Source organism: Agelaius tricolor, unplaced genomic scaffold, assembly GCF_023055355.1.
Source record: "Agelaius tricolor isolate 1412-34295 unplaced genomic scaffold, bAgeTri1.0.p SCAF_4, whole genome shotgun sequence".
In the NCBI taxonomy this organism is placed as follows: domain Eukaryota; kingdom Metazoa; phylum Chordata; class Aves; order Passeriformes; family Icteridae; genus Agelaius; species Agelaius tricolor.
Genome location: NW_027269264.1, coordinates 11,163,170 through 11,188,203, shown reverse-complemented (window position 1 = coordinate 11,188,203; position 25,034 = coordinate 11,163,170). Strand labels below are relative to the sequence as shown.

Here is a 25,034-nt window from a genome sequence, read left to right as displayed (position 1 = left end):
TTATGTTTAATTTAACTGAGAGCCTGGATTCTCAGGTGCTGTCTGTGTTAGATGAGAAAAGTGAAGGAAAATCATGTCATGAAAAAAACATCACTTTAAACCTTCATAAAGCCTGAAAGCTCCCTTTTGTGTTCTTTTGCTCTTTGCTGATGCTTTCAAGTTGGACTGGAATTCTTAAACAGGAGAATTGTGCTGCTCTGTGAAGTTAGAGCTTGGCTAGGGCAAGAGGAGCCCGGGGCCTGAGTGGACATGCTTCAAGCATGCCAATCCACTTCCTTGAGAGCCCTGGTGTGGTTGGGTTAGTGAAACTTGGTGTCTTGTGAAAAGTGCTGCAGTGTACGTTACCTGCAGCAGCATTCCTTACCTCAGTGTGTCACAGCAAACTGCTAAGAAAGATCTACCACTGATGCACTGAAAACAAATGTGCTGAGAAGCTCAATCCGTATCTTGCCCGATGGAGACAGGTGAGGGCAGTCTAAGGGGACCAAGACACCTCAGATGAGGTTCTGGTGCCCACAAAGCTACATCTGACAGCAGCCAGCTGGGACTAATGAAAAAGTGGATCAAATGTATCTCTGAGTGCAAAACCAATGTGGGCACGTAGGGAAGCTCACTGGTGCCAGTGGATCGCTTCCTGAGCTTCTCCCGGCTTGCACACCCTGGAGGAGGGCACTTGGTAAACAGGTGGCAGGGAAACTGGCATCCAGGTTTGTCTGATCTTGTGCCTGTCAGGCTTCTTTAGCCTGGACAAACAGGCATTTGGGTGAACTGGGTGGTTCTAAACACCCTATTCTCTCCTGCCAGCAGCCGGGATGATGCCAGTGACTTGGGCCTGCTCACCTCAATGAGACATGCACTGGGTCCAGTGCTTGGCACAGCCCCCATTTGTATCCTTCCTTTGTCCTAGCTGGGAGCAGCATTTTCAGAGCTAACTGCAGATCTTCCTTCAAATGCCACAGGACATGGAATGTCAGTGCCAGGCAGGTCATAGAAAAAAAAGGCAAGTATTAACTCGAGGCAACTGGGGACATTTTCAGATGAAGGTCATCACTAGGTCTGGGAAGCGTGGGGCTGGAGAAGCATTCACATGGACTGGCCACCTCTGGTAAACCTCTCCACTCTTGGCTTGTGGCTGCTGGTGGAGACCAGACAGCAGAGCTAAGGAAGAGCTTGGGGCTGACACTTTGTGGGAGATTTGGTAAAAAATCATTAAAGGGCAAATCCATGGGGCTTTGAAGTGACTCAAAGATGACATAGGGGAAAGGAGATTTGGCAGCAATGTTAAAATTTGATACCACAAGACTGGAAGATGGCTCTCCTGGGCTGACTGCAGACTTGGAGCAGCTCTAGTGGCTGTCACTGGGTGTGTGGGGCAAGCTGACAGGGAATAAAGAAAGGCACGGGATTAGTGGGTGCATTGATACAGGTGGCATTTGTGGGGAAGTAGCTTTTATAAAGTGCCCATGACTGCGGCTACAGGTCCCCATCAGTGCTGGTAGTGGGGCCATGCAGCCTGAGTGGCCACAACTCGGTCTGGCTGAGCCTTGAGGCCTCCCTGCTCCCCCTGTCCCAGTGCTGCACCACTCCTCCCGGGAAGGAGTAGTTTTTCCAGCCGCAGTCTCAGGGTGCTTTACAGTGTCCTGGATCCCCAAGAAGATGAGTGTATATCTTGTGGGGCTTCCCAAAAAGGCAGTTTGCCGAAGCATCTGGCTCGGCACTCCGAATGAAGGACGTTGCCACGGGACGAAAGACAAACTCCAGCGTGTCTGACTCGTTAAAAAGCATGAAAGACCCTCTGGAAACAAATGCTGCTCTTGCTGCCACCCTCCGCAGCGCCCCGCAGCTGCCCCGGGGATGGACGAAGCGCGCTTGCCATCCCGAGTGCGGCGGAGGGTAAGGGCCGGCCGAGCCGGGCGCAGCTGTTCTGGGCCGGGAGGGGTGGCGGGGCCGGCCCCCGCTGAGTGACGGCCGGGCCGGGGCCGCGGCCGGGCCGGACCCCCGCCCCCGGCAGCGGCGCAGCCGGCGCGGCCAGGACGAGCCGCCCGGGCTCGGCACGGCACGGCTCAGCTCGGCTCCGCTCGGCTCGGCGCGGCGCGCGGGTGCGGTAAGCGAGAGAAGGGGCGGCGGGCCCGGCCCGTATCGGGGCACAACATTTGGCCGGCACCGGGCGTCCCCGGCTCGACAGAAATAGCGGGCGCCGCTGCGGTCCGGGCAGCGCAGGAAAGGGAACGGCTTGGGCGCTGGGTCGCCGTGCCTGCCTGCCTGCCTGCCAGCACACTTGCCTGCCTGCCTGCCTGCCTGCCGGGAGCCGTGCCCGCAGGTGGGAGCGCGGAGCCGGGATGCGCGGAGCCGGCGGCGGGCGCTGCGGCTGCCGGGGATCCCCGGGCTCGGGCAGGCGGTGTCCGGGGCTCGGAGCGGCCGTGCCCCCGCGGGCGGGAGGGCGGGCGGGCGGAGGCCCGCGGCGGAGGCGCTGGGATGGACGGATGGGCGGATGGATGGCAGGAAGCCGGCGGCGCTCACGCGTGTCCGCGGCAAATCCAGGCGGGGATCGGGAGTGCTGGCACGGTGGGAGGAGAGGGCTCTGCACGGCGCTGATCGGGTTGCAGAGGGCACCGAGAGTTCTTTACTCTTTTTGCTTGCGCTTGTAATCCAGGGAGCTCTTCTAAGGGATGGTTTTCCACACAATGAATCGCTAGAAAGCTGTTTTGCTTTTGTAAGGGAAAAGTGGAAATTAGCAGGGGGGAAGGTTCCTTGGGGCCGTTTGTTGTATTTGCCTTGGCCCTACTTTCTCCAGCTTGAAATAGTCACTGCCTTGAAAAGCATTGCCTTTCCTAAAGATAACCTTTCTTTACTCAGATGGACACAGCTTCTGCCCTCACTCTGTGCTCATCTGTTGCCCTCTGCTTTTTAAATAGTCATGGATGGTTTGTTGGGCAGAATCCATAGCCCTCTGCCTCCCTTCAGAGCCAGCTGCTCTCCCCTTATGTGGAGGTCCTTTCTACTTGCTTTACATCTTTCCTTGGATGTTGGGCTTTGAGCCCAACAAGGGTGTTCAGCCATGTGACTGAAGTTGTTTTTAAGTGTTTTGATTTTTTTTTAAAAATCCCTTTCTTATGTGTGACCTGCCAGATCATGCAGCAGTAAAGAGTGACTTCCTTGTTTCTCGTCCAAATTTGTGCTGAGAGGTGGCACCTTTTCTCAGAGCAAATACTGGACAAGCTTTTTGGGCATGGAACCCCCGCTTCTGGTTATAGTAGCGAGCTCTTTTGCCCTCTTGAAAGGAGGAGCTGGGCTACAACATGGAAGCCAAGCACTATCTTGCTCACACTGCAGTGCCCAAAACCAAATTCCTTTTGCAGTGCTACCTCCTGACAGCGTTTGTACCTGTTGCCCTAATGTACACATAGCTGGGTATTCCAACCAGCGCACTGCATCACAGGCTCACTGCTTCTCATTTCAAAGTCTCTGTTTTCCCCCTGTCAGGGCTCTTCCCCCACCCCTCCTTCAGCACTGCATTGTTTCCCAGCCTGACTCATCTTGTTCTTCACACACTTCTCAGCTGTGATGGTCTGCTGCCTTTTCTCCAGATACTGTGGTTTTGCATAATATTGGAAATATGTTGCTTTCCCCCCCACCCCCTTACTGTATTTGGGAAAGCCAAACAGATATGGAAACAGGCTGGTTTCCATATCTCATTACTGATTTTCTTTGCTCAAGTTTCACTTTCATTCACCCAAAGGACCATTTGATTTATCTTTACAAAAGATCCTGAATTAACTCTTTGTAAGAAGCACCAGTCCTCTGTTGCCAGATGTGTAGCTCCTATTCCCCAGAGCAATGTGCTACTAAATGTAGTGTTTGCAGGTGAATTGTTGTGCTTTTCTGTGTGCTGCTTCACTGTTTTTCAGGTGTGTGAAGTTTTTGTGAAAGCACAGCTAGGGGGAAGGAAACTGTGATCTTCCTTCTGATTTTTTTCCTCAATAGCTGACAGTCATTTGTACATCATGGGCTAGGAAGACTCACTCCTCTGATCAGGCAGAGACCTGTAGACAAAATGTCTTCACTTGATAAAATTACCAGGCTCTTGGGAGAAACAGGACAGAAAGTTGTGTTCCGTGACTCCGTGGTGCTAAATGGCCCCATGTTCTTGGGCACGTGGAGGCAGCACCATGGGAGGCTCTGTGGCTCTCCAGCCCATCCCCAGCTCCCAGCAGACCCCTCCTCAGATAGAGAGGTTCTGGCTTCATATAGCCTGTGTCTGCAAATCCCCAAAGATGGAGATCCCCCTCTTCCTGAAGCCTTGCCTTAGAGCTGCATCACCCTCCTGGGGGGGAATTCTTACCACTTGTTCATGGTGAATGAGATAAACACACAACAAAGGTTATCCTGGGTCAGACCAAAGTCTGTACATCCCAGGGCGCTCTGACTTGGGAGCAGCCTGGGGAAAGCTTGGAAGCAAGGTTGCAGTGGTGCTCCCCCAGAGCTCTCGCCCATGCAGGCTCTGTGCAGCTTGGTAGCTCTCCCAGCTGGACCTGGTTTCTTTGCTTCTGCAGGCCTTGCATGATGGTGTGAGGGTCTCTCCTCTGTTAATGCCTCGTTCAGGTTTGGTGCACACTGTATGTTGCATACTCACTGCTGCTAGAACAGTGCCCATTTGGCTTTGGTGTTAATTAAGCATCAGCCTGTCTGGGACTGATTAGCTGCACCTTGGTGGGGCAGTTCCCTGCCATTCCCTGTGCTTCAGCCACACTAGCAGCAGGGTGGGCTTGGGATGTGCAGGCATTCATGTGTTACTAACAGCACTCGGTGCTTAGGCTCTGGCACGGCTCTTTCACAGGACATGGCCATTGCCTGCCTGAGGATCTGAGGCACTGCTCCGTGCAGGACAGGAGCCTTTCTGCTCCAATGTTCACAATGCAAAACCAGAGTGTTCCACAGAAACAGAGGTGTCCATCTGAGGGCTAAGAGAAACTCAGGAAAGATACCCAGGATCACTTTCCAGAGGAGACTCTGGTGGCTGTGAAACTTCCAAGTGGAAGGGTTCAAGTTACAGAGCAGGAACTGAGTGCAGAGTGTCACTAATGACTCAAGTGTGACCGCATGTTTTTCACAGGGATTAGTAATTAAGCAACTCAGTGCATGCCAGGTGCATGAGACAACCTCACCCCAAATAGGAGAACACATAAGTGTGTTTACAAGTGTGTGTCTTAAAAATATGTGAAGTGGGGGGGATACAGCTGGGATGCTTTGTGTTTGTGCTTTGTTAGATCTTGGCCTGGTCACCAAACATCCAGGCTATTTGCTGATGAGAGACCACTTGATGAGCACCAGTATTGAGCTATGTGTCTTGCAGGCTGCAGGGCTATTGACAAGAGGAGAGCCAGGAGATACAGGAGTTTCTGGATATTGGGTTAGGAGTTGGGTGAGCTGAGAAGATTGAGGAGAGTGCAAGCAGTGTGAGACTTTCCTCAGCACTAGTGGATAAAGGGACAGGTTACAGCTTGAGTGCAAGGAGCCTTCCCTAGTGTGTGCATGATCTCAGACAACAAGGTGTTTGCTGTGGAGCTGTCAAGGATGGGAATGTCAGCTCTGACATGAGGATATCCATGGGAGTGAAGCTGCATCATCAGAAAGTCTTGCCCATGGCCTATTGAACTTTACTGCTGCAGGGGTTGGGTGGTGACGGTAGCTGCAGATAGTGTTACATGTTCTGCATGGCTAGTATGTCACTGCAAGAGTCACAAGTCATGTGCTTTGATAGACCCAAAATCCTTTCTTCCAGATGTTTCATTCAAATATGAATTTCAGGATGTCTTAGATTAACAGCTGCTTGTTGGGAGGAAGCCTAGATCTTCCTTGGAGAAGTTTCAGTTCCCTGAAGGGACAGCAGATCAGTTGTTGGATTTCCTTAAGAATGAGCCTCTTGCAGAGAGGCTGAGAGTGCCTCAGTCTTTCTTGTTGATGGCTGACTTGCTTGGAGCAATGAGAGTGGTGTACTCTGCTTTCTACATCTGATATGGCAGAGCTTCTCACCATCTGGAGCATCCCCTCTCTTTACTCTGTCCACTCTCCTCATCCAGGAACATGAATTTGTGTTTTTTCTTCTTTAAAAATAATTTCCCTTTAGGCAGAATGTGACTGACTGCAGTTGGGTTCCTCTGCAGCCTTCCTCTCTCCAGGCTGAATAAATCCAAATCCTTTTGCTTGTTCAGCATGGAAAGACCTGTCTTCTACTAGAGGAAATCAAATTGCATGCAGCATCCATCTGCATCTCAGTGGTGCTAAGCAGAGGGTCCCCTTTGGGTCTCCCATGTGGATCTCCTGGCTAGACACTTTCTAATGCAGCTTGGATTCCAAGCCCAGGGCAGAGTCTATAGAAAGTCTTTTGTAGCTTTAACTAGAGTTTTCATCATCTTGTACATTCAAGGCTGTGATGCAGGGTCCAGGCAGGCCAACAGTACTTGGTGCTGAAGCCTGGGTGTGTGTTTATGGCTTTTAAAATGATGCTTTCCTCTCTGACTAGAAAATGAGATCTGCTTGAAAAGGAGTCTGCAGAAATGTGCAGGAGGCCATTACCTTAAGGGACTGGTCTTAGGGATTTATCTTCCTTTAATTTTAAGAAGAACAATGTACATTTGAAGTGGAGAAAACTTTTGAGTACCCCAAGTGCAGGGCATGTAGTCACTTGCAAAGCCACTACTGGGCTCTGGTAGTGTCTGTGAGAGAAGGGACTGTGGGGCTGAGGTGTGATGTTGGTACCTGTGTGCTGGGAGGAGACACACCTGTACCAGCACAGCTGCACTGACTCCCCTCGTGGGCAGGGTGAATCGTGGTCACAAGCACCCACCAGTGAAGAGTTCTGCTGTGTGTGGCTGTGTGATGACACTGGGGATGGATCCAACTCCTCCTCTGCTCTGATTTCCTACTGGGTTTTGCACAATTCACATAGATCACATTTTTAGATGTGGTCTCAGTAGGAGCTGATGTGCATCTTTCCCTTCATTGCTGCTGGATCTGGCCATAATTTGTTGGTCAGTTCTTGAAACTGCAGGGAGCTGGTTATGTCTTGGTTACCCAGTGACTCAAAAAGCAGAGTTGCCCATGGAGTCATCAGCACCCAATTATGTTGGGATGCAAGCTCAGGGTTTGAAAACTTCTTCTTCTCTATATCCCCACCATGCCTGCTCCAGCACTACATGTGTAACAGCTACCCCTTTGCCGAGTGCTTCTGGTAACCCCACCTGGCCTTAGACCACTGTGCAAGTGCCCCAGCTCTCCCTCATTTCCTGGCTGTCAGCCAGAGAAGATCTCTAGGCTGACAGACCCTTTGCACACGTGTGCAGCTTCCCAAGAAACAAGGGTCTGAGTCCTGCGTGAGATTTCATTAAGGTTCACTACTAGCTTTAAGGTTTGTCACCACATAAGGACTGACCACATAAGAACACAGTTTTTGTTTAGAAAAAAGCTGGAGATTATTTGTTCCTCTCATCTGCACCTGCGTGACTCACTGAGATTTAAGTGTATGCACAGAAAGCACCTGGTTTCTCTTGAATTTATAGGAAATGGTCACTTGAGGTATGTATAGCTCCTCCATCAAAAAACACCCCAGACACCTTTTAAGTTATGCTGCAAGTAAAGGAAAAAAAAGTATTGTAGCAACTCTAGGGGGAATGGTTGATATTGGTTTGTTATTTTTATACTGCAAAATAATAATTCTGAACTTTGACTCAGATTTATACTGAAGCTGTAAAAAAATCTCATAAATCAAAACCCTGTGTGAGTCAAACAGGAACAGTTTTCAAGCCATCCCTCATGATATGAATTCCTGCCTTCACTGCTCCTTAAATACAGCTTTCATCCTGAAAAGACTTCTGTCTTCAAACTTGGCAGTTTTTTCACGAATCATCAATAGCTATGCTGGTCATGCTTGGCTACCTCCTTATCCCAGACTCCAAGCCCCATGCTCTGCTTTCACATTTCAGAGCACAGAAAATGTTTTGTGGTAGATTCCTGGGCTGTCTGGGGCGAGGATGTTAATTTTTTTCGGACATGGCTCTCGTTGTGTGGCAGAGTACACAGAACTCCTGTCCTCTGCCTCTGGTGGTTGCTGGGTGTGGTGGTGGCCAGGGATGCCCCAAACCCTCCCTCATGCCAAGCTTTGGGCACGGTGCTGCCTGCCCAGACCCCCGGAGCCAGGGCTGGCTGGGCTGATAATGGAATTTATTCCTGGAAAGCCCCACACCTCTGCTGAGCTTAGTTGCTCTTTCTCCCTGTGTTTTGATGAAGGGAAGTGCTTTCTGTCCTGTGCTGTCCTGCTGCTGGCATGCTGGCACATGCGGGAGGTTGTGCGGGGAGGCGCTGGGCTGCCCGGCACAGCGTGCGCCAGGTGTGTCGCACACGGAAGGCCTAACACAGCACGTGTGGCTTCCACTGTGACATTTTTGTGTTTTCTTGAAATTTGTCTTGCTGCTGTTCCTGTCACTTTACCCAGTTCTCCCTCTCCTCACTTTTTCCTGGGGCTGTGAGATCACAGGGAGATAATCCAGCAGACCCTTCCACTCAGCAGCACGGATGCTGCTCCACAGCCTTCCCGGCAGCCTGCTGTAGCCTGGGCCCACTGCTGCCCTGCTCCTGCCCTCCCTGCTCGTCCACCTGAGGAGCACAGCCAAGCACTGATGCCTGCCCTCGGATGGTGGTGAAACTGTGGGCCACATGGGCTGCTTTCCCGGATGGATTTCCACTGCTTCCCTGTGCAGACGTCAGTGCTGCTCTCAGGTTTCTGCACCCCAGAAAGGTCATGGTGCTGCAGGGGGCTGTACCAGTGCAAAGCACTGTGAAAGGATTATTTCCAGTGTTGTACAGGATGCTTTTCATTTTCACTTATTTTCAGCATCCATTTGTTTGCTCGGCACTTTTGAACCCTTCGGACAGGAATTGTTCTATCCCCCTCATGATCAGCAATGTTGTTTTGTTTGGTTTGGTTTTGTTTTCCCATATTCATGGTGAGAACAGTCTTTCCTGTAGATGACCTTTTATTATCTCCCAGCCAATTCAGTTTTTCTCCTTTAGTAGTTTTAATGATTGTTGTGCATTCCAGCCTATGTGCTGCTCAGACTTATTAAATGCAAGTGCTTGGGCTGTCTTCCTGTGTGACTGACAAGTACTTTGAACAAAGAGACCTAATATCTTGCTATCTTTGTAATCTATATGAATTTCAATTTTTTGAGGATTTAAAGTTGCAACAGTGTCAGTTCTGTGCAGTATGTGTATATTGCACTTATATTCTTTTGTGATGCTTCCTTAGCTGACTGAGTGAAGTGTGATAGGGTTAATGAAAAAGAGTGAGAACTCAAGTTCTGCTGAAGGATCTTGTTGTTTAGTTTGAGCTGAGGTGAAGGTGGAACCTGTGTTAAACCATGCTTGTACTCTGGCACAAGTCAGGGAGAACCGTTTTGTGGTGGTGGGTGTTCCAATACTCTGTACAAATGAAAACAATTTCACTTAGGCAGAATTTACCTGCTTTCTTATCACTGGCAGTTCAAAGCCCTCTTCCATTTAAAGCAGATGGGCTGGTTTGCTTTTTCTCCCAGCAGTCATTAGCAAGATAGGGTAGAAGAGGCCTGGGATGTGGAGATAAGGGAGTGCCAGCGAACACACTGGTCCTGGCGGCTGTGCAGGAGGAGACGGAGCTGAACGGCTGGTTCTGCAGGCAGGGGAGCAGTACAGGATGTCCTGTTGCCACAGGCAAGGCTGCTCCTCTCCGTGAGCAGTCCTCTCAGAGTGCTCTCCGTGGGAAATGTGCGAGGTGCCGGCACCGTCCGGCTGCACCAGCAACCTGGGAGGGCACTGTGCCCCCCGACACTTCTCTTTGGGGTATGTAGCAAATTAAATTCTCTCCACGGGGATTTCAGCTGTGTTTCAGCAGGCTCTGCACCTGTCTTCAGCCCTCAGGGCCTTTTCTATATGCAGCCTCGGCTTCATATCTCTGCAAGATGCTTTGAAACCTGAGGCGTTTTCCAGAAGCGTTGCCTGTGTGCACTGACATCCCGTGTCTGTCCTGCCTCTCGGTGCTGACATCTCTGCCCTTCTGGAGGGAGGCAACAAGGTCACCCCGCGGGGCTGCACTCTGCTCCCAGACAGGCCCCTGCTTGCAGTCTTGCCTGCATTCCTGGGAAGGGTCTGTGGATGCCTCTGGGAATAGTTGTCCTCATGTAGCCAAGACAGATATTGCTCTGTGTGTGGCAGGTGTGGGTGTTTTAAGACATTTTAGGGAATGGGGTGGGTTATTCTCTGCCTTTCTGCTTGCTCCTAGCTCCAGCCCCTTCCATGGCAGAATGGTCAAAACTACATATGGCATATGAAATCCAGGCTGGTGGTGGCTCGTGCACTGCTATCTAAGGCTGCAGTAGCACAGCACATATCCAGATCCAAGTCCAGGCTGCTATTCTAGGATCTCCTCCCTCAGTGTTTTGGGCAACTGCAGTAAAGGCTGTGCCCTTCTCTGTGCCTGCAGGAAGGGCAGGCTTGCAGGGGCTGAGCTGCGGGACATGGCTCGTAGGCTGGCTGGTGTGTGGCTGCTGCCTGCCAGCCTCTCAGCACAGGGAGCCCTGCACTGAGGGCTACAGCGTGCTGGTGAAGCATGGGAGTGTGGGGTTCCTTCCCCCCACTCAGCCAGACCCACTGAGCCACACCGCTCCTGCTTCCATCCACCCTCCTGGCTGCCCTTGGCTCCGGTGCCCACGGGCTGATGGCTGCTCCTTGGAGCAAACCAGCCCAGTGAAAAGCTGATTTTCACCCTCTCAGTTCCCAGAGAAACTGAGGGAGTTTCAGGGGCTGTTTCTCCCATCAAGAAGGCACCATCTCCTTGCGCTTCCTAAGTGCCGAGTGGCAGGAATGTGAGTGATGCAGGAATTGCCATCACACTAGTGGGGAACCAAACGTCTGACAAGATGACAGCTTCTAAATTTAAGGGCTTGCTGTTGAGCAAGCATGTGTGCATTACTGTGCCCTTTTGTGACCAAGCTAAAGATAATTTTCCTATCTGGAACAGCAGCTGTGTTGTAACTTGCATAAAGAAACTTCTCCACTAAAGAAGAGTGATCATAAGAGCATAATCTGTCTGGAGGGGACAAGCAAAGCTGGAAAGATGTGATTCAGGGTAGGGCTCTGATGTTCCACAGGAGCTGAAAAGAGACCATTTATAGAAACTCAAAAGATGTTTGGCTCCCTAACAAATACACAGGCCTTGCTGTTATTTTTAATGTAAATGTCACTTAAAAGAATAGCAACACTTTAAGAAAAGTTACTTTAAATTATCTAGGGCTCAGTATTCTCTGCAAAAACAGAGCCAAAAGAATATAAATGTACAGGCAGTGCTGTGGAGCAGAAGGAGACTGTCAGCAAAAGAGCAGAGTTAGATATGCTTTTGTGTGTTATGCTGAGTGTACTTTTAACCCACCTGCATATTTTGAACACATTGAACCTTTTTCTCTGCTGTCTTTTTGCTTGCAGAGGTCCAGTTACATGCATGTGATTGTGTATGGCACATTGTATTAGGAGACATGGGTCAAACCTTGGGGTCAGCAGGGATTATCCAGATCGACCATTCACTTCTCTTCTTGCAGGGTTGGTGTAGAACGTGCAGTAGCACACAGGTCAGCTGCTTAGCTGGCAGCAGTGCAAACATGTGCTGTCCAAGGAAAGGTGGATCACTAAATAGCACATTTAACTGGCAGCCTCCTGAACCTGAGTGGATAATACTTCCTGATCTCCTTGCAGCTTTAAAATACGGGAAGAAGTGCCATGCACTGTGGCCTCGTGGAAGTTTCAGGGCTCAGAGGTACTCAGTGGTGCTACAAATCTGTTTTCCCCTCCGGTAACAATGTTATCTGGAGTGCCATGTGCCGGGCGGTGTTATTGGGGGCTTGTAGGGACATGAGTGAGAGCTGAATGCTTCATGACTTATGGTTTATTGTCCTTCAAAGAAATAAGTGCCCAGGATGTTTCATTAACATCTAGCACTGCTTGCAGAAAGACATCCCTAGCCAGGGTCCTGTACCGAGAACTTCCTCAGTCCTGTCCCGTAGATCCGTGGTGGGGCCATGTGCTACCGGAGCTGCGCCGCTCTCTCGTCCCTGGGTGATTATCTGTGTGTCGGATATGAAAGGGGGGCTCTGAGCAATCTTTTGAAATCAGCTGTGCTTTGAGCACAAATCTCCAACTCTGGAGTGTTTAGTGTTCCCCAGCCAGGCGGGCTGCAGCATCATGCTTCATGTGTTCAGTGTTAACACGTCTTGTTTTCATATCAGGTTCTGTTACAGCATAAAAGTGAGATCCACGAGACTGCTCTAAGATGTCTTACAGAAAGGAGCTAGAAAAATACCGAGACCTGGATGAAGATCAGATCCTTGGAGCTCTGACAGAGGAGGAGCTCAGGAAGTTAGAGAATGAACTGGAAGAGCTGGATCCTGATGTAAGTAATTTTTAATTGAGATGTTAGGTCGTGAATCTTAGTAATTGTGGGGGAGTGGGCTGCATTAGTAATCTGTATTTCAGTGGGATCCTTTGCAGAGCCTGTACTTGGAGTGAGAGTGAAAGAGACTGGATGCAGATACACAGAAGAATTTTTTGACATTGGAAGCACAGTCTACATGTGTATCTTTATTTCTGTTTTCCTGCCCTTTTCCCAATGTGATGAGCATCTGTGACTTGCAGCAGCAATATGAGCCAGGGCTGGTGCAGTGCAGTAATCCTGTGGAAAATGGGTCTCTGTTTCTGAGCAGGCCACCTAGGAGGGAATGCTTTGCAGGTTGCTTGGTTTGAGGGTTTTCTGGGGTTTTTTTTGGTGTTTTGGGTTTGAGTTTTTTGTAACAAACTTCAAATGGCCTGTATTTTCATCCATTTAGGCAGAAATCCAAATCCCGGAGTTTTGCAAAGTGGGACAGTTTATTTTTAGCAACCTCCTAGCATCAGCAGGAGCTGCACATATGCAAACATGGGGGCTGCTGGAGCCAAGCTGGTGAAAGGTTTTTGGAGCCAGCACTGCCCTGTTGCAGGGGATGTGCAGAGCCAACTGGCTGGCCTCTGGTTTACGGCAATGTTACTCGAGGAGCTCGGGCACTGCCAAGTGAGAAATTGTTCCTGCAACATGCAGTTGGTGTTTCTGGAGTAAACGATGGGTGCTGTAGATTGCATCATCAGTATTTTTAATTGTAATGCAGGAAAATATTTGAGAGCTGGCAAACTGGCTCCTGGGATTAAGTGTATGGGCTGATGGGCTGATAACAGCTACCTCAGAAGACACGGGGTGAGGCAGCATTCTGTGAAAGATGAAGAAAGGTAAAATAATTATGGACATCTGTCAGTGCAGGTGTAGTCTGCTTGAAGATTGCATTGTTGCTTTGCACAACATGAAGTTTGTGAAAGCAAGCTGTCTCCTATGCCTCCCTGCTTGTGCAATTCACACACTTCTCTTGCCCTCCAGGGTTGCCTGATTCTAACTGCTTCCTGTTAGTAATTTTCCTTCCCAGGCTTTTCACGGATACAGACATAAATTATAATGAAGTGCTTTTATCAGGCAGGCATGGAAAAATCAAAGTGTGTTGTTCAGCATCACCTTGGATGTCTTAAAAAGTAAATGTTGACTTCCATCCAGTAAAGCTTTAAAGAACATGCTTAGTGTCAAATCTGGGAATAGTCTTACTTACTGCATTAAGGCTGTTCTATATTTAAATATAAGCAGGTGTTTACGTGCCATATGTGTCAAGCACAAACCAACTTCCCATGGAGGCTTACGTGACTGAGTAGCAAGGAGGCAGCTTGAAAAAAAGCTGGGATTCGCAGGGGTTTTGCTCTGCAACCAAGTGATCTTCTCTGTGAGACCCTCTCTGTAGTTTTGTGATGGATCCTGAAAGGCAGAAGAGACCACCACAACTCTCTGATCTGCTCTGTGAAAGATCATGAGATTTAACTGAACTGATTCTTGTTGGGACACATGGAGCATTGTGGGCACTTGCACAGACTCATATAGTGGGGAGAAGGTGGCTGAGAGCTTCCAGAAAGAAAGGGCTGGAGCTGATGTTGCAGAGAAACATCTACTGGGCAGCATTTGAAACTGAAGGGGGGAAGGAGTATCACGTGTCTTGGATGATGTGGGACTCAGTGGGGCTGGATGGAGATAACCTTTGACACAAGGAGAAGCAAATTGTCCAGCATTGTGGAAGAAGAGTGGTGCAGTGAGGGGAGTGCAGAGGGGAGAGTGTTTGATGGATGGGGATTGTGGCTGCAGAGATAACCTGTGTTTCTCACCTCCATGTCTAGAATGCACTGTTGCCAGCAGGGCTCAGGCAGCGGGACCAGACACAAAAGCCACCAACTGGCCCCTTCAAAAGGGAGGAACTCATGGCCCACCTAGAAAAGCAGGCAAAGGACATTAAAGACCGAGAAGACTTGGTTCCTTTCACGGGTGAAAAGAGAGGTATGGTCATCCTTTGCACTATGCTGGGTGTATCACAATGAAGGCATAGAGGGTGCACAGCAGAAGGGTTATGTTTGATCTGTGTAGATAAAACTTCTTTTTGACACTACTGGGGGGGTGAATCTGCTCTCTCTGCTGCCTAGCCCCAGCCCAGGCTGGCTGACAAACTGGGGTGGGCCCAAGAGGTCCCTGTGCTGGCTGATTTGGGCACCACCTGATATGTTGTTAAATGCTGGGCAGAAGTTGTACCACGGTGCAGCCTTCTCCCATCCCCATGCCACTGCATCTGTATCAGGTTCTGGGAAAGAAATCATCTTCTGTTCTCTCCTGTTCCTCCTTGCCCTGTTCTCCTGTGAGCTCCTCATGTTAAGCTCCATGTTTCACTGTTGCCTTTCACTCTCCATTTTGACCCTGTGAGCTTCTCACCGTAGAGAAACTCCACAGCTCTCCACAGCTGTGATGAGGCCCAGCAGTTCCCATATAGTTTTCATAATCTCTTGACAACTCCAGCCTTATTTCCCAGTCTCCTGCAGGTTGCTGGTTTGTGTCTTCCTGAACCGTACCCTGCAGTGGCTGCTGCACTCCTGCTCTGCATGACCCTGAGGCCTGTGAATAGGGGTTTTCTCTGCCTCTTTTCTTTTCTTCTCCTTCGGGCATCTTTTGCTGTTCTCCTTGTATATGACTCATTATCCAAGTGACTTTCCTGTTCCCATTAGAACTCCAAATATCATCTGACAAGGGACATGGTCTGGTCAGTCCCTGCCTCTGCATTCCAGGAACTTCTCAGTAACTTCTCGCAGCTGTTGTGTCTCCCTCTGAACCGTGATTCCCCTGCAGCAGAAGATCTGGTTGTCCAGTGGGGAAAAAAAATGCATGAAAATATGAGCATATGAACATGTTTCCTAACTGAGGGTCTTTCTGAAAGGTGCCTCCTTACTGACCAACACGGCTCTCTTAAAAAGAGCTTGCGTAAAATCTGTTCATTTAATAAGACCTGAGGCGGTATTTTTAGATTTTAAAAAAATTTTAAAAAGTAGTCCTTGAGAGAGGTAAATGAGTAGATTGAGTACTATCAGGAAGACTGGTTTGATACCTTTCAGATGCGCCCCAGTCCAGTGTTGCTTACCCACCTGGCGAGCCCAAAAGATAGAAGCAGTGTTTTGCAGGAGACAGAGTTATTTCAAGCAGTTTGAGTCTGCAGCATCATACTTCAGTCTGTTGTGATCTCAGAAGCATGAAACGTATTTTCATTTGTAACACGCTGTTGAGAGAAGACACTACTTACATTGACTGTGAGCCAGAGATGGTAAATTACATATTCACAGCTGTGATGAAGCTGTAAATAAATCACCACATTTGCAGTTTGGAGGGTGATTTACTAGTTGGCCACGGGAGGTGCTGTCCCTGGCCATGCTGCTGGCCAGCGTGGGAGTTGGGCTGTGCAGACATACTGTGACATAAAATGTCATACGTTGTCATCATCATGCATGCACTGTTTAATTTAAAGTTCAATCTTGTAACAAAGCACCACTGAGATACAAAACTTTCTAAAACTTAGAAATTGACTGAAATTAGGTAACTAAAATTAAAATAGAATTAAACCCCAGAAATTCTGGTGTCACTGAGGTGTCAGAAGGAGTTACTGCATGACAGCAGAATTAAGTTTGCTCTGTTTCTCTTGTTCCCTGCTGGTGTTGCACCCACCAGGAGGTACATACAGTTTGCCCAGCCATGCATCTGGTGGGACAGGGGTTTCAGATCTCCACACCAAGCCAGGGCAGACATTTTGCTGCTTAGTACCCAGAAGGTGCCTGGCTGTGCAGGCACATGACACTCTGCCTATTTTTGCAAGAGCAGCTGTGTCTCAGGAGGCAGATTCCTGCTCTCTCTGTCAGAGTGGCAGCGTGCAGGCAGAGGATAGGAGCAAAAGGCTCTTTATGGCAGCCTCCATTTTGTCCCAGGGGACCCTGAGGTGCAGTTGCTTCTTCCTTGAGGCTAAAATTAGCCCCTTTCTGCATATCCCTGAGCAGCAGGATTGTTTCTCCCTTTTGGTGCCACTGACTCTGGTTTCAGAGAGGTGACAAAAATAGTCCTGGCTGGCATGCTAGGCCAGGCCTTTTGCAGTCACTATCTCTGCAGTGATCCAGGACTATTTTAGGGCAGGGGACTGCTCCAAAATATTCCCAGAGCCCTCCTACTGCTGTCCCAGCAATGCTGGATTTACCCAGCAGACTGCTCCCTGCTGTGGAGTCTTAAAGCACCACAAGCCTCTCTCTTTTCTTTTGGGCTGTCACAGGTGTATGCCATGTTGAGAAATCCCAGACCTCACCCATTCTCCCTCCGAGAAGGATCTGCTGCCCATTGCAGCGTGAGCAGCAAGGAGCTGGGAGCAGCTGTGCAGGGCCATCATCAGCCCTGTCTGGTGCCCCATTCCTCCTGGGATGCAGCCAGCCCCAGCAGAGAAGGCGTTGTGGCTTGTCCAGAGGTTGCCACAAGCAGTGGGATGGGGGCTGGCAGGGAGCCCATTGCGTTCAAAGCTCCAGCCTCCTGTCCATGGGGGCAACCCCCTCAGGAAAAGGCCATGAGCAAGCAGCTAAGATGACAAGTTTGCATTACCAGCTGGACCTGTGGATTTGCACCTTTGAGTTGCAGGGAATAGGTCTGTTTTGTGGCCTCCTGCTGCCCAGAGAGATAAAGCACAGGGTCTCCATCTGGCATGCTCTTTGCAATAGGGTTGAGCTAGACCAGCTGCCCTAAACCTGCTCCTCCTTGCCTCCCATATGTTCACTGAAGTGCTGTCTCTACTTGCTCCCAGAGCTTTCCACCACCTCCTTTCCACCCTCTTTTGACTAATGTGCCATCTGCCTTGCCAACATGCACAACAGCAAGAGGTATCTTGGTGGCAGGACTGATCCTGCACAGCGCTGGAACAGGCTTCTCTTGAGTGCTGGCAAATCTTCACCTCTTTTGTGCAGCTTTCAAAGAGGTGAGGGTCAGGCCGTGCATGCCTTTCTGAGTGCTGGGCTATGAACAGCCATGATCCTGCTCCAATGTGCTGCTGGGTTTCTGTGGATGCCGTGCTGCTGGAAGGGCTGAGCTCTGCAGCTGCCCATGTCGGCAGGTGCCTCCCCGTTTGCATGGCAGCAGGACTCAGACCAAGCTGATGGAAAGGGATTCAGTTTCTCCTCTGATTTTTCTCTTGTACCCCCTCTGTTCTTTCTACTTTTCAAATCTCACAGCATGGAAATGCATCTGCAAGGGTAGCTGTGAACTGGGTGCTGTAGCTTATACCGAGAGTGACCTCATTTTGCATTTATAGGAAAAGCTTGGATTCCCAAGCAGAAGCCGATGGATCCTGTTTTGGAAAGTGTGACTCTGGAGCCAGAACTGGAGGAAGCCCTTGCTAATGCCTCTGATGCAGAACTCTGTGACATTGCTGGTAAAATAATTTCTCAGTAATCGGGGGTGAATGTTGTTCAACTTCTAGGGGTTATTTTTTTCTTTTGTGGGAAATGAGCTATTGCACTTTTTGCTGTTTCTCTAAACGCTGTCAGTTCTGACAGAATTCACTTATTTGTTAAAAATAAATTACTCTAAGCCTGTGTGATTTAATCAAGAGTGGGGACCAAAGATGAGGAGGAAGAAGGGTTTATGTATGGAACAGTGTGTGGTTTGATCTCTTCCTTTGTCTCTACCACTGACTGTTGCGAATTCCAGCCTGTACATTCAAGAGCAAAACTTTTTTCAAACCAAATCTTAGGAAACAGTCAAGCAGACCCAGTGGATTTCTTGTGCAATCTGGTAAAGGATCTGCCAGGTTGTAGAAGTCTTTCAGTGGACACTCAGGCCTGGTCTTTGTTAAGGAGCTTTTTCAACACATTTTAAGTGGTGGGTTTGTTGTGATTTGTGTGGTCAGACAGTCAGATGACAATACTGGTATGTTGCTGAGGGCTATAGTGTGGACTTAGCTCTGTGCTTGGGATAGGGCATGCCTTGGCCAAAGGAACACATGGACACCCCATGATGCCTTATGAAGCTCACATGTGCTCTGCTGGTCCAGCAGTCGGTGAATATTTCAGTGATACTGGCTTCTTCTTCCAGTTTTGTCTCTTCAGGTTTCCATACTCCCTAGCAGTGTCCTCGCTGGAAGCCTGTAAGACTTAGAAAGTCTGTAGAACAACTGCACCAACTAGACATCTTCTACTTAATAATACCATCCTCTGGCTTAGAAATGTGTTTCTGCATTAAGGCTCCCAAACATACGTACCCTGGCCAAGCATTGCATCCCTGGATTTAGCTTTTTTTGCTGTTGATTCTTGAGTCCTGTAAAGCTCTATCCTATAAAATCGGCCTTTCTAAGCTACAGATCTGTGTAGCAATTATTGTCCCATGGAAAAGCTCTTCAGGGCAGCTTGTTCTACAGTTGCTGGGAGCATACACTCAAGTGGGAGCAGGAGTACTGATGTGATACAAACTGTTCTGGAATCTCAATATTGACAGTGATAGCCTTGCTCCTGCCTGCTTAGCAGGATTCACTTAGCAGGAGCTCATTTTGCTCCTGCCTGTTTAGCAGGGATCATTGTGAGCTGCGGTGTGTTGGATCCCTTCCTTGGCAAGGCCAGGAGGGTGGCTCCCAGTAGCCCTGGAAGGGCTCCCATGCCTTTGGTCAGGTGAGGGAGACAGAAATGGGGTGCCTTCGTTCTGCCTGAGTTCCTGTGGAGAATGCATCATGAGCACCAGACTTAGAAAGAGTGGGTCCCTCTTGTCTAACAACACAAACTTGAGGCCCCAAAATGCACGGTCATGACAGCAGATGCTTACCTCTCTCTGCAGTCCAGATACTCACAATCCTGGCTGCTGGAGAGATTTCATTGTCCAAATAAGCTGTGATTGGGGGACTATCTGAGTTACCAAAATGCTAGGCCTGAAAATTCCTTTTCCAACCTGTGTTGCACCCCTGAAAATTCCATCTGCAAGAAAATGACAGAGAAAAGGGTGAGCTAAAATACAAACAATCACACTTGAAGTGCCCAGCCTCACTCAGACTTTCAGATGGAGACTGCTTGGCTCTGTGAGATCCAGTTGGGAATGTGCTGGTGGCCATGGGGAAGTTCCCTGAGACACTTTGCTTCTGGCTGTCCAGCCTGTGCAACCCAGAGTCATGATGAACTGTCACTACTGGAATTCATTGTTGGAATTAAATCCCAATATTACCGGATGGAACATGACATCACACTGCAACATGTCACCATAACAGATCCTATTCTTGTGCTAGGCTTCAAGGATACCTTTCTCCTGCAAATTCCAGCCCTTCTTGGCCAAAGCAACAGAACATGGTGATGGACTGGTGCCAACCAAGTCTAAAAAGTGCCTTTGTGGTGGCATGCTTGGATTTTAGGGAGAAATTTATTGTTTTCACAACTGTGTCTATCCAGAGATCAAGACTTGTTCAGATGTGTCTGTTTCAACAAATATTCATATGTCTTTAAAAAGTCATATAGCTTTAAAAAAAAGAAGTTATTGATTAAAAAATCAGTTTATTTTCAACTTGATCTTTCTGTGCATAGCAGGGTTACTTTTCAAAACAAACTTTTTACCCAAAAGTTCCTAAGCCACTGATTTCTTGTATGTCATTTGCAGGAAGTTCACCAGAGCCCCCAGACATAGTTTAATTTGCATTTGCATGTTGGCTTTGTAGTCTTGAGTCTGAGAGATGCAAATTGGCTGAGTTTGGCTTTTGGGCTCTTACAGTATTTGAAGGTGTTTGTAGCACCACTCTCTACATTTTGACCAAGACAGCAGAGCTTTAGCTTCTCACAATGTCACCTTCAAAAGGTACCAAGTGTAGCACTCCAGCCTGCTGTTGAGTGGAAACACAATGTGCATTGCTATGCTGCAGGTGACAGTCACTCCCTTGCTGCCTTGGGGTTGGTTTGGCTCCATGTGGGGCACAGCTCTTCTCCAAAACTGGGCTGTGGAATTATGTGGCATGTGCCCAGTGAGCAAGGGTGATGATGATGTGCAGGCTCCTGCTGGACTGGGCCACTTGTACTAAAGCCTACCAACGGCATTTTTTTGAGTTTTTTACGGCCTTCTCCCCATTATTTTTGTGTGATGCTGAGTCAGGTAGGTTACTGGGAAGCTTTGAATGTTTGTTTGCTGTCCACAAGATGATATTCCTCCTCTCCTGTGGCTCAGGCTGTACTGGAATAAACAAGCAAGCACATTGGAGCACTGTTGTATATTTATGTCAGCTGGGGGGCTTTGTCCTCCCTTTGTATGTTTTTTTATGCTTGCGCAGGGAAAGGTAGTGTGCTGTAGAGTCTTTTCCTGGCTCTGGAGCCTACAATAAGTTCTGTTCTCCTGTTTCTGTAGCCATCCTTGGCATGCACACCTTGATGAGTAACCAGCAGTACTATGAGGCACTGGGGAGCAGCGCCATTGTGAACAAAGAAGGCCTCAACAGTAAGTGATTCACGTTAGCAGTATTGGGCTTTGAAGCTGCCAGCGGAGGCAGTGATGATTATTTTTAGGCTGAAGGGTAGTGCTGTGCATGTCAGAGCAGCCTGTGATTGCTGGGGCCATCTCTGGTGCATCCTTGCCCTGTGCCAGCCAGTGGGGTCTCAGCGCAGCCCGAGGGACGGCCTCGTGCGGGCAGTGTGCCTTCTGTCACTCACGTTTGGACCTCAACAGCACACAGGCACTGGCTCTCCTGTGCTGCAGGGCCCCAGTGGAGTGGCTTCTCATCTCATGGCTGCTTGTCACGTCATGCTTCCATCTCTCTTCTGGAAGAGGAGGAAAACACTCAAAGAGAAGATAGTGCTACTCAGGCTGCTTCCATTGTCACATCTTGCTTTTCACTCGCAGGTGTGATTAAGCCCACACAGTACAAACCAGTTCCTGATGAGGAGCCAAACTCAACAGATGTGGAGGAAACCCTGAAACGAATACAAAGCAATGATCCTGACCTGGAAGAAGTCAACCTTAACAATATTATGGTATTTGTTCCTTTCTACCCTCCTCTCCTAGTAACAAGACTCTGATGCCCAGAAGGCAGGCACTGTTTTGCTGCACAGAGCAGTATCATCACACTGAATGTAGCCAGACAACACCAGTGCTTCCTTTCTCCATTGTGGGCAGCAGAATGGATTGTTACCTGCTGTGGGACAAAGGCCTGGGGTTGATAGCAGAAGGATCCCTCTAAGTGCCCGGAAAAACAGAGCTGTGTCGAGGGTGGTCTGGGGAGACCCAAAACTGGCTGTCTGGTTAAAGCCATTTTAGGTTGCTTTAATGACTTAGACAGGCATATTTGGGGGAGGGAATGTTGATGTATATTATAAGATGGTGGGAGGAAAAAGGTTTCACAATCCAGATACTTGCCATAAAAATATGAAGAAGTCACCCTTCTCGCAGGTGACTCTGTCTATCACCCAACCATCCCTTCTGTGGACTCTTTTACTTCTTGTAGAAAGCTAGTGAGGACATAGCACCACTTCTTATGTTGCCTTTGGGACAAATACATACACTAAAAAATACAGCTTCTATTTTAAGGAGTCTGTTAAATGATGACATAGCAAGAACACAGTTAACTGCACGTGCACATCAAAGACATTTTTGCTGTGCTATCCACACCTTTCTAAAACAGAAATATTTTTATTTTTATTTTATTTTTACTATTTGATTTGGGCTAGTGACCCCATCCCTTGAGGACACAGGGCTGAGGATTGGGCAGGCAGGCACTATTTTTGTGTGTTGAACTCATGACTTTGGGATGGGGTTTGGAGAACTGGGGAGTGACAGTGGAGATTCTGTGCTTCTGGGTACCGTGTTATGGCTCTGCAGATGACTTTGAGTATAGATCATTCCACATGGTGGGATCCAAATAGTGTGGCAAGAAGTCCAAGGTGAGGATGCCACTTACAATTTTAGTGAAAATTTGAACATCTGAAAGGGGTATCTAAAGTTCTTCATAAGTGAAAAACACTGTTTTTGAAGGAACTCAGAAAAAGCAGCATGGATTTTTTTCTGGGCTGAGACATAGCCTGTAAGGTGTTGTATAAAGCAGTCAGAGGTGTCTGTGATTTGTGTTATAAGGAGATAATTTCAGGCCTTTCTGGATCAGTTCCTGTAGGTGGAAATTTTCTGAACGTGACATGAATGTTTCTCAGTGCTGCCATTCCTACCAGAGAGCACGGGAGCAGTGCTCTGTAGGCTCATGGATCCTGATTACAAGCATCCCCACAACGCCCATGTTCCTAGGTAGCTGAGTTTCTGGGCAACTAAAGAGCAGAGATGTGGCTCAAATCAAGGCAGTGAGCTTTTAGCAGAGCACAAAATAGGATGAAGATATTGCCATGCTCCTTAGAACATGCTGGTTATAGCAAGAGTGAAAACTTGTGAAAACATTTTCAACCCCTTCCCAAATTACTTCAGTGCATTTGGTGATTTGACCTTGATGAGAAGTTAAAAGTATCTTTTACATGTATTGCATATTCATTGCATACAGATGATGGCCTAACACATGATTTCTGCATTTCTTGTCACAGAATATTCCCATACCAACTCTAAAAGCTTTTGCAGAAGCGCTGAAAAACAACACGTATGTGAAGAAGTTCAGCATAGTTGGAACCCGGAGCAACGATCCTGTTGCTTTTGTAAGTACTGTGAGCTCATTGTCCCAGTGTTGTGACAGGAACTGTTCCCAGGCAAGGTATTTTCAGCCTTATTGACTGACTGCTTCTGCACCTTGTGTTGTGTTTGGCACATTTCACACCTCTGGCTGCTTGCTAGTAATTCAGTTTCAGGAGCATTAGTGGAAGCCAGAAACAGACAGGCTTTGGTTCCTTCACTTCATTTTTCATCTTTGGAGGTTTCAGTCCTTTAACCATGCAGTCCTGTATTTGTCCTCTAGGATCTCCTGGAAAAGGAGCATGAGACAACAACTGATGTCCTAGTGGCATCTTCTAAAAGCAGTTTGTATCTGGAGATTTGTTTCTGTTGGTACAAAGGTGTGCACACCTGCTGCTCCCCTCACACACTTCTGTTCCAGCTGTCTCTCGTGTGTCCTTTGTGCAGACATGTGCAGAAGCAGGACTCTGCATCTCCTAATGTGTGGCCTCTGTAGGTGATACAGAGTCTTTCTGGCTGCTGTGAGTGATCTTAAATATCAGTGGGGACACAGAGAGGAGCCAGTCATTCTGCCTGGCCTTCCTGCTGCCTTCCAGGCTGCATCTTTGCATCTTTCTCCAGCACCATTGCAGTCAGTTTTTGCTCTTAGTCACCCAGGTTACCCCTGCCTACACACACACACACACACACACACACACGTGCACACCAGTTTCCTGCTAGAAAAAGAAACTCTGGAGGGCAATACTGCTCCTAAATTAGTTCAGGCACTCTGGACTGGGGAGACTGCCTGTGCAGGCAGGACAGGTGCTGTGTCAGAGCTTGAGGGTGCTGTGCTGGGCTGGGGGAGCTGTGGGGCTATGTTCTGTGGGTGCAGGTTAGCCCTGCCACATGAGCATCACCTTGTGGTCCTTTAGCTTCACATAGGTGAATCTTCCCTTGCAGTTTATTTGAAGTGACATGATCTGATCAGGTCTGGGGTGTTATGAGCATTCCAGCCACTTCTGGTCTTACCCACTAAGGAGGCAAAAATGATTAATATGGCTGCTTGGGAGGACACTTTGGATGTGGAGATCCCTTGTTGTTCAAGACAGATGCTCCTCTCTCTGCATGTTTTAATGGGAAGCATCTCAACCCAGTGCAGGCAGGGCTAATGCTGGTCAGCATCCTTGTCATACCATGCTGGCTTTAGAGGAGGGACAGATGAAGCTGTCACAGGGCAGCTGCAGGTGTGGACTATCACCTTTTGGGGTAGCCCCAAGAGCTGTCCATGTGAGGTTTTGCTGGGGCCTCCAGCAGGCTCATGTTCAAGCATCCCCTTGCAGCAGGAGGGAGCCCCCTTCACTCCACAGAGAGCACTTCCACCTGGTGGCAGTGAAACTGCACAGTGTGTAGGATGCTCCAGGAGTACTCTGGAGGTGAGGGGGGCTGAAGCCCTGCTGCCCTGTGGTGCTCTGCCCCTGCCTGTCTGACTGCCAGCTCCTTCTGCCCACCTCTGTCCACAGGCCCTGGCAGAAATGTTGAAGGTCAATAGCACACTGAAGAGCCTGAATGTGGAGTCAAACTTCATTTCTGGGTCTGGGATCCTGGCTATCGTTGAAGCGCTCGAGGGCAACACGTCGCTCGTGGAGCTGCGCATTGACAACCAGGTGAAGCGAGCGTGGGTGGCAGCTGTGCTCCGGGGAGCGTTGCTGCCTGGGGGGAGCAGAGTGTGCCGTGACACAGAGCCTGGGGCAAGCACAGCTTCCTGGGAAACCCACAGCTTGAAGCAGCTGAGCTATGGGCAACTCAGAGACAGCTGACTGATTGAGAGACCAGAATCCTGGTTTCGACACATGTCCAGCAGCTGCTAATCTGACCAAGAAATAAAGTCTTTGGGCAAAAGGACTTGTGGGAATGTCTGCTGGAGGAGCTGGAGCCTCTCAGTTGTAGC

General features: G+C 48.9%; 1 protein-coding gene across 9 annotated transcripts in view; it reads left to right on the top strand.

The window, feature by feature from the left end:
• The first annotated feature begins 1,772 nt into the window (after nucleotides 1-1,772).
• Nucleotides 1,773-25,034, top strand: part of TMOD1 (tropomodulin 1) — a 25,881-nt gene continuing 2,619 nt past the window's right edge. For 4 of the 9 annotated variants that reach the window (XR_011678838.1, XM_071424556.1, XM_071424563.1 and 1 more), the window contains exons 1-8: nucleotides 9,674-9,873; nucleotides 12,309-12,472; nucleotides 14,320-14,476; nucleotides 17,796-17,915; nucleotides 20,852-20,941; nucleotides 21,344-21,474; nucleotides 23,023-23,130; nucleotides 24,607-24,750. Coding sequence is in view for 8 of the 9 variants with exons in the window: in XM_071424556.1 (XP_071280657.1) it covers nucleotides 12,353-12,472; nucleotides 14,320-14,476; nucleotides 17,796-17,915; nucleotides 20,852-20,941; nucleotides 21,344-21,474; nucleotides 23,023-23,130; nucleotides 24,607-24,750 (870 nt within the window). In the remaining variant the exon portion in view is untranslated. Of the gene's footprint in view, nucleotides 1,894-1,937; nucleotides 2,105-2,167; nucleotides 2,321-9,670; nucleotides 9,874-11,691; nucleotides 11,840-12,308; nucleotides 12,473-14,319; nucleotides 14,477-17,795; nucleotides 17,916-20,851; nucleotides 20,942-21,343; nucleotides 21,475-23,022; nucleotides 23,131-24,606; nucleotides 24,751-25,034 lie in introns of those variants that run through there. The other 5 variants (XM_071424560.1, XM_071424557.1, XM_071424559.1 and 2 more) reach the window with 5 other exon arrangements.